Raw genomic sequence first — 9080 nt, forward strand, 5'->3', positions numbered from 1 at the left:
CAGCGTCCCAAGCCGGCGGGATGTACACGGACGACGGAGCGGAGTCCTGCGAGGCAAAGACGGAAGCGGCGCCTACAAGAAAGCCTTAGTGTAAAGAAGATGAAGAAGAAACAACGCTGCGGCATCGCCATCACCATCGCTGGTCTCCGGCGCCCATCTCTCTCGCGCTGAAGCTGTGCCCTGCGGCTGGTACTCCGATCCTGCTGTGCCCGAATTACATTTAGCGCTACACATTCCAATCAACTATTAAATCCACATTTCACCTGGTGGAGGTCACGCTGAAGTTCCCTGTACCAATCTCGCTAAGTAATGCCGAAAGTTGGGCGAGTTGGTTAACATTCATGATGGAAAATAGCGCGAAAGTACACGAAGGACGGAAGGAAGAAAGACACGGACAAGCGCTTCCGTCCTTCGTGTACTTTCGAGCTATTTTCCATCATGACCAATCTCGCCCTGGAACTTCGCAGCAGAACGTTAACTATCCCAATGACGGAGCCTACTTCATCGCATCTACCTCCGCCAGTCACCTGCACAGGTGCCCTTCGTCAACGGGACCCCGCTACCTTCAGTGGAAGCAGCGATGACGACGTCGACTATTGGCTGCCCACTTACGAACGGGTCAGCCGTCACAATAACTGGGACGACAACCGTAAGCTCAATAATGTCATCTTTTACTTGAGCGATGTCGCTAATCTGTGGTTTCGAAACCACGAGTCGGACTTTACCACCTGGGCAAATTTCAGGACCAAATTTTCCGATGTCTTTGGCCGCCCCACCGTCCGAAAACTCCGCGCGGAACAGCGTCTTCGATCGCGACTACAGCTGCCCGGTGAAACGCTCACCAGTTATATTGAGGACATTGTTGATTTGTGTCGCCGCGTTGACCCGACCATGACCGAAGCCGTTAAGATATGTCATGTCCTCACAGGAATTGATGCCGGCGCTTTCAACATGCTTATCGCCAAAGGCCCCAATACGGTCAAGGAAATCTACGACCTCTGTCAAAGCTACGACGAACTCCTCAAGGAGCGTGCTTTGATTCGCCAGCCTCATGCATCACTCGCTGGATTAGCCGCGGAGAGGGGGTCATCTAGCCTCTCTGAAGACATCAAGGCTTTTGTACGTCAAGAGGTCGCGCGACAACTGTCCCTTAAGGAGTCGTCACCAACTGGCCTTGTTCCGGAGCTTCGCCGTGCAATACAGCAACATGTATCTGAAGTCGTCCCTAATCCTGCTCCTCAATCAGCTCCGGTCGCACCCTCAATGCCGTTCCCCACGCCCGCAATTTCATCGTCCGGCGTTGCGCCACTGAGCTACGCTCCAGCATTCGCGCCGGCTCCTCCTCAGGTATTGCGTCGCACGTATGCCGAAGTTACTTCAAGTCAACCTCCTGAGCCACAATATGCCTATGCATCGCCCCCTATGCGTTCGGCACCAACAGTTTTTGCTCCCCCCTTGCGTCAGACACCATCTCCATGGCGCACTGCAGACAACAGGCCTATTTGCTACCACTGCGGCATCCCTGGACACGCTACTGCCGGCGCCGAATAAATATGTCTTTTGCTGCACGGCCTGCGCCACCTTATTTGGCCCCCCAGTTCCCAGTCCCATCAGGTCCTCCAACAGCACCCCCTGATACTCCGGACTTCCTCCCTCGTCGTTCGCCATCACCACGTCGCCGCTCCATTTCGCCAATGCGCCGACGACCCGTTACCCAGCCGGAAAACTAAACGCCGCAGTTCGCGAGGCACGAACTGCGTATTCGACAGAAATTCAAAGTCCTCGTCTTAATCCCGCGAATGTTATTCCTGTCATCGTTGAAGGTGTTCATACTCTTGCGCTCGTCGGCACCGGTGCCGCTGTATCAGTTATCAGCCAAAAACTCTGCCGCTCCATCCGAAAGGTGACTACGCCTCTCGAGGGACTATCGCTTCGTACCGCATCCGCTCACGGTATACAGCCGACAGCTATCTGCACTGCTCGCGTCGTCATTGCTGCAGCCTTGTACATCATCGAATTCGTCGTTCTCCCCACATGTTCTCATGACGTCATTCTCGGCTGGGATTTCCTGTCCCAGCATCATGCTATCATTGACTGCGCCAGTCCTCAAGTAGAGCTCATTGAATCGAGTGATGCACCGTCTGATGCCCTGCTCCACGAGCCGTGTCCTCGTTTTGCGACCAAACTCCTCGTAGCTCATGACACAACCATCCCACCCGTTAGCGCTGTTTTGGTTCCCCTCACTGCCTCTTTTACCACCGCCGCGACAGTCCTCTTTGTGCCCTCTAACGTTGTCTGCCGCCGCCGCCACTTACCGCTGCTGTTTGCCGTCCTTGACATGAACAACGGCGCTAGCACACTTCTGGTTGCCAATCCTCTTGCGTCTCCCGCTATGTTGATCGAAGAGGAGTGCCTCGGCCGCATCGAGCCCGTGGACCTTCTGTTCGCCTTTGATGATTTGTCATTCCCTGTTTGCCAAGTTGACGCCTTGACTCCAACCCGTGTGGCTTCAGATCCGCTCCAGCGGGATCTTTTTGACCATTCTGTGGACAGCGCTCTAGAGCCGCGCAACCGAGAACAACTTCTTGACCTTCTACACCAATTCCGCTCCTCCTTCGACATCCCGCAATCTTCCTTGGGCCGCACGACGACCGTTACTCACCTCATTGACACTGGCGCTCACCCACCTCTCCATCAGCGGCCGTATCGGGTGTCCCCGACTGAGCGCCGTGTTATTGCCCAACAAGTCGATAACATGCTGCAACGTGGAGTAATTAGAGAATCCTGTAGTCCATGGTCGTCTCCTGTGGTCCTAGTTAAGAAGAAGGATGGATCCATACGATTTTGTGTTGATTATCGCCGCCTAAACAAAATTACTCGTCGTGATGTGTATCCCCTGCCAAGAATCGACGATGCTCTAGACTGCTTGCAAGGCGCAGAATTCTTTTCCTCACTCGATTTGCGCTCTGGATATTGGCAGGTGCCCATGGCAGAGGAGCATCGCGCTAAGACCGCCTTTATTACTCCAGACGGACTATACGAATTTAATGTTATGCCATTCGGACTCTGTAACGCCACACCAACATTTGAAAGAATGATGGACACTGTACTACGCGGCCTGAAATGGAACATCTGTTTATGCTACCTCGGTGATATCGTCGTCTTTTCAACAGACTTCCCGACCCACCTGACTCGACTTCGCCAGGTTTTCACCTGCCTAACCCGCGCCGGTCTTCAACTGAACCTCAAAAAGTGCCGCTGCGGTGCCCGCCAGCTCACAATACTCGGACATGTTGTGTGCAAAGATGGAGTTCTGCCTGATCCTGAGAAGCTCCGCGCCGTTGCTGACTTTCCGAAACCGACCACTTTGAAACAACTGCGAAGCTTCGTGGGCCTCTGCTCGTACTTTCGTCGTTTTGTTCGCAATTTCGCGACCATCATAGCCCCCCTTACACAGCTCTTGAAAGGCGCCCCTAACCTCTCCGCTTGGTCGCCAGCCTGCGATGACGCATTCGCAACGCTGCGCAATGTTCTGACGTCACCGCCAATCCTTCGCCATTACGACCCTACTGCACGTACAGAACTTCACACCAATGCAGGTGGTGTCGGCCTCGGCGCCGTCCTCGCCCAGCGCAAGCCTGGCTTCTCCGAATACGTTGTCGCCAGGTGAAATGTGGATTTAATAGTTGATTGGAATGTCTAGCGCTGGCAGTAATTCGGGCACAGCAGGATCGGAATACCAGCCGCAGGGCACAGCTTCAGCGCGAGAGAGATGGGCGCCGGAGACCAGCGATGGTGATGGCGATGCCGCAGCGTTGTTTCTTCTTCATCTTCTTTACATTAGGAGTGTTAGCGTGAGTGCTGCCACGCGAGTAGCAATGCTTTTGTACCGTAATCAACGCTCTCGCCCTATCCGCGCCGCAATGTGTTTTTTGTTGTCGCGGTGAAGCCCTGACCAATGTTCCGTTTTATTCTGCATAGTCCATTGTCGCGCACTTCGACGGCATGTTTCCAGCGCAGTTTTGACCAATGCTGTTTCTTTTCTATTTTATAATTTTCTGTTGATCCGGAATAAACCGGTGTTTTTAAGAAAGACTTGGTTTTCACTCGTCGGGCGAGACCATCGCTCGCGAACCCGTGTTCTAGAAGGCGGAGCCTTCATTTGGCGCCCAACGTGATTTCTGCTCGAGCTTTGGCTTGCCCCGCGAGTGTAGCAATTTAAGGTTCATGCAGTTTCGTGCGTAGCGATGTCGGACTTGCCGGGTGCAAGCGCCCACTTAACGGAGACAGTTCGGCCTCCCACACAGGCGGGTTCCGGGCATGAGCAATCAGAAGACAGGAAAAGCGAACCGTCGGATATTTGTAGCGGAATTCTTGGCCTCCTGTTCGAGCTACTTGAATCAAAGGCACATTTCAGAGAAATGGTAGGAAGCGAGGCAGTTTCGTTAACGCCCACTCCCTTGTATCGCGATAATCAGCTGCGGCTGAATTTGGCCGTGCCAAGGTTTGAAGGATACGCCGACAAGAAATCTGTTTGTGATTTTCTTTATGAAATCGACGATTATCAGATGGCAATGGCAATTTCGGAGAGCGTTCTGGTCACGCGTGTGCTTCCCGTAGCTTTGGTAGGTTCCGCAGCAACGTGGAGGCGTAGACAACGGCCGTTCACAACAAAGCAGGATTTTATAGACCGTTTTCGAGAAGAGTTTTTGCCGCCTGACTATGACATCCGTATGAAAGACGAGCTTTGCACCAGGACGCAAGGCGAAAACGAGGGTTTGCTAGAGTTTTTGCGCAGTTTTCAAGAGCTGCATGAGCGGGCAGATCCTGCAGTTCCAGAACCAGAGAAGGTGGCTCATGCTATACATCGGTGCCATCCAAGGTACCAGCCATATCTCCGGCGTCGCCAGTTCGCGGACTTCGATGACATGGCTAGAGAAGCATCCCGCATCGAGGCATCTTTCCTGGCGGAGCTCCAGTACAAACCACCTCCCCCTGCAGAGACTTGCCTTGAGCCGTCCTGTGCGTGGCCTGGATCATCAGCAGCACGCAGCCTGGAGACGCCAGGCTGCCGTACGGGGGCTGGCGACTTGCACGGAGTCACAAGCCCTGATGCGTCTACTCAGGTAACGAGCCGATTTCAGGGGGTGACAGGTCAGACGGGGCCCCGTGTCTTCTTGCCATGCGCAGGCGCTGGTACCCCTTGTGTGGCAGCAGTTGGGACACCCCACGTCAGAGCGCGCAAATCCCGGAGATCTCCTGCAGCGGCTGCCGGCTACCATTCACATACGGGCGCAGCGTGGGTGTCGCCACCGGGCGCAGCGTGGACGTCACCTACGGGTGCAACGTTGACGTCACCTACGGGTGCAGCGTGGGTGTCACCACCGGGTGCAACGTTGACGTCACCACCGGGTGCAACGTTGACGTCACCTACGGGTGGGTGTCACCACCGGGTGCAACGTGTGATTCACCTTCGGGTGCAACGGTGTCGCCATCAGGTGAGAAGTGAGTGTCGCCCCCGGGCACAACTTGTCCTACGACTCGCAGATTCAGGACAACGCAGAGGAGGGTGTTTTGGTCATCACACCATCCAGCGGCCGGGCCGCACAGACGTGGCCAACCACCGGGAGAGCTGATCCAGTCGCTACCTTTCCGGCCTGAACGGACCCAGGGGCCTTCGACCCAGGTGCCATTGATGCAGGTGCCATCATCACCACCTGCTATGCATGAGGCAGACCCCGAGAAACCCTACAAACACTCGGTGAGTGCAGTCCCGTCAACTTCTTTTGAGGAAAGCCAACCAGACAAGACCCCGCTGGTCTTGGTCAAAATGGCCGGACTGGAACTTCCAGCCCTTTTAGACACAGGGTCTACGGTGTCAGTCTTCGGCGATCAGGTGAAGAATTCCTGTGAGACAAAACGTGTCCGGTTGCGGAGTGTAAACACTAACCTTCGTATGGCGTCGACTCACATAGTACCCGCAACATCAGCAGCCCGCCTAACAGTTACTATAAATGGTCGAAAGATTAGACTGCGTTTCTTACACCTTCCCGGGCTATCCTGGCCAGTCATACTAGGCCGTAACTTCATAGTGAAGGCAGGAATCGTGATGGATCTCAGTAAGGGAACCTACCGGTACGGCACCAGTACAGAAGCATTTCAGTTCAAGACCAAGGCCGCTGAGTCACAGTCACAGTTGCTTGCCACGAACGGCCATTCAGCCAATATCACAGGAAGTGGTATTCTAACCGTTTTGAATTCCTTCACGGGGTCACCAGCGGAAAAAAGCAGAATCGAGACAATGCTCAGGCCCTTTGCAGCAATGTTCACGGAGGCTCCGGGGAAGGCCAACGTACTAACCCACAGGATCGGCACCGGCGATGCTCGTCCTATCAGATTCGATCCAAGGCCCTTGAGTGTCCACAAGCGAGCGCTGCTGGATGGGGCCCTTGACGAAGTGGTGGCTACCGGTGCGGTGAGACCATCAAAAAGCCCCTGGGCGTTTCCTGTTCTCGCGCCTAAGAAGGATGGAACAGCACGGTTGTGTGTCGATTATCGACGTCTGAATGCTGTGACAGTGCGAGACTCTTACCCTTTCCCGTCTGTTGACTCTGTCATGTACTCACTTGGGTCAGCAAAATTTTTTACAACTCTTGACTGCAGTAGGGGATTTCTGCAAATCCCGATTGACCGCTGCGACATTGAGAAAACTGCTTTCACTTGCCACCGGGGACTGTTCGAATTTGTGCGATTGCCTTTCGGGTTGTGCAATTCACCTGCTACTTTTCAACGGGTAATGGATATTGTGCTCGGAGACGCTCAATTTAACTACGCTATGGCCTACATGGATGACGTAGTAGTGTTCTCGGAAAGCTTAGAAGAGCACCTCCTTCATCCAACGAATGTCCTTCAACGAATGCAGAAGGCGGGCATCACCATTAACCCCGGCAAGGTTCAGTTGGTGACAAGCACAATCAACCTTCTTGGGTTCATTGTGGAACAGGGCACAGTTTGCCCGGATGAAGAGAAGCTTCAAGCCATTCTGCAGCTCCCCCCACCAACCAACATAAAGAGCATCCAGCGTTTCTTGGGCATGGTTGGATTCTACCGCCACTTCATCCCGAACTGCGCTGACCTGGCGCGACCCCTCGATCAGCTCCTCCGGAAGGGTGCCCGCTGGTCATGGACAGAAGCCGAGCAGGGATCATTCCGTTCACTGTCTGCAGCCATCGCGGATACTGCACGCCTGCGGCTTCCAGACCTTAACCGCCCATTCACAGTACAAACTGGTGCAAGTGAGTACGGAATTGGGGCGGTATTGCTTCAAGAACATCAAGGAAAGCTTTGCCCATTGGCGTTTGCTAGTTATACACTGACGGCACCGGAAAGGAACTATACTGTGGCAGAGAAAGAGTGTCTCGCGATTGTGTTTGCCCTCAAGAAATTTGACATGTATTTGGATGGCGCAGAATTCACTATTCAGGCCGACCACCAGGCCCTATCGTGGCTTTCAAGGTTGCAAAATCCAGCTGGCCGTCTGGCCCGCTGGTCACTCGCTGTCCAACAGTATAATTACAGGGTAGAATACAGAAGAGGCACTTTCAACAAAGTGGCCGATGCCCTGTCACGAGCTCCACTTCCTGGTGAGGGAGAGCGAGCACCCGCGGTCCATGCTGTGACAGCTCCTGCCGACACCTGGGGTACACTGATGTCCCGTCAACAGCTCCTTGACGCTCAGCTCTCAGCCGACCAGTGCAACCAGATACGCCAAAGCCTGAACAGCGCCAACCCTATAGGGAGCCGGGCGCTTAACGGAAGCTACGACAGCTACGTGGAAGCAGAAGATGGCTTGATCCTGCGGTATATACCTGCTGCGGACACCGAGAGTGGTGAGTCCGCATTTCGTGTGGTCGTTCCTAAGGGCCTACGTAAGCATTTTCTAGAGTACTTCCACGATACACGCCTTGCAGGTCACAGCGATGGCAAGAAAACATATGACAAATTGTGTAGCGTTGCAACAAGGCCCCGCATGAGAAGGGATGTCCTGACATTCGTCCGCACTTGTCATACCTGCCAGACCGCGAAGCCGAGGGGAGGGAAACCACCGGGCCTCATGCAGCCTGTAGAGAGCCGATACCCATGGGAAATTGTAGCTTGCAACATAATGGGTCCCTATCCCAGATCAGTGAAAGGGAATCGCTACTTGTTAGTAATCACTGATCATTTCTCGAAATGGGTAGAATTGTATCCCCTGAGTAGGCTAGACTCAAAAATAATTTGGGATAAGCTACTTGAAACATTCACTCGCTTTGGTTTCCCAGCTCAGCTTATCACTGATAATGCCACTTATTTCACCGGTAGGATATTCACTGCCACTTGCAAAGTTCTTGGCGTGCAGCACAAAAGGACTACGCCCTACCATCCTCAAGCAAACATTACAGAGCGAGTGAACCGAAATCTCAAGACTATGATGGTGGCATTCACGGAGCGGCACAAGGACTGGGACGCTCGTATCCAGGAGATGGCCTTCGCCACAAGAACCACGCTAAACCGGTCAACAGGTTTTACACCAGCGGCCATTCTCCTTGGTCGTGAGCTCAGGTTCCCTATTGAGCATGCTCTGACTGGCTCTGATTTACCGGGTTTTAGCCATTCTAAATTTGCGCATGATCTTTCCAGCCGCTTGGCCGAGACTCTGAAGGAGGCAAGGGAAAACTTGGACCTTGCCCGCCTGGAACACTGTAACCAGTACAACAAGGGAAGGCGACCTTTGGAGTTCACAGTCTTCGACAAAGTCCTTCGCCGCACGCACCCACTAAGTGATGCAGCAAAAGGGTTTGCTGCTTCTCTACACGATAACAAAGCGCGCGTCTCGGCTTTCTTGTTTTATTCGCCATGTGCAGGGTGGTCGAGAAGCCGGACCAGTCAACGTGGCCGATCTCCGAGCTTACCACGGCCGTCCACTAGCCACATAGAACCACTTGACCTACCAGGCACTACGGGTACCCACGCTCGGCGGATACCTCCAAGCATGCGCCCCGCCAGCAGCAGTACCAGTTCCGTCCTTATCCCGCGTTATT

The 9080-nt window shown here is 53.9% G+C and overlaps 1 protein-coding gene across 1 annotated transcript; it reads left to right on the forward strand.

Annotated features, from left to right (window-relative positions):
• Window positions 1-4631: 4631 nt before the first annotated feature.
• LOC146177855 (uncharacterized) lies at window positions 4632-5361 on the forward strand. Its single transcript, XM_084581696.1, has 2 exons — window positions 4632-5126; window positions 5191-5361. Exons 1-2 carry the CDS (start codon window positions 4734-4736, stop codon window positions 5350-5352), a joined length of 555 nt encoding a protein of 184 aa, XP_084437822.1. The 5' UTR covers window positions 4632-4733; the 3' UTR covers window positions 5353-5361.
• The last annotated feature ends 3719 nt before the right edge of the window (window positions 5362-9080 follow it).

Source organism: Amblyomma maculatum, chromosome 10, assembly GCF_055883805.1.
Source record: "Amblyomma maculatum isolate TAMU_Amacu chromosome 10, ASM5588380v1, whole genome shotgun sequence".
NCBI lineage: Eukaryota > Metazoa > Arthropoda > Arachnida > Ixodida > Ixodidae > Amblyomma > Amblyomma maculatum.

Coding starts and splice junctions, on each gene's coding strand:
- LOC146177855 (XM_084581696.1), top strand. CDS start 4,734: ATGAAAGACGAGCTTTGCACCAGGACGCAAGGCGAAAACGAGGGTTTG. Junction 5,127..5,190: donor GCCCTGATGCGTCTACTCAG/GTAACGAGCCGA, acceptor TGCCATGCGCAG/GCGCTGGTACCCCTTGTGTG.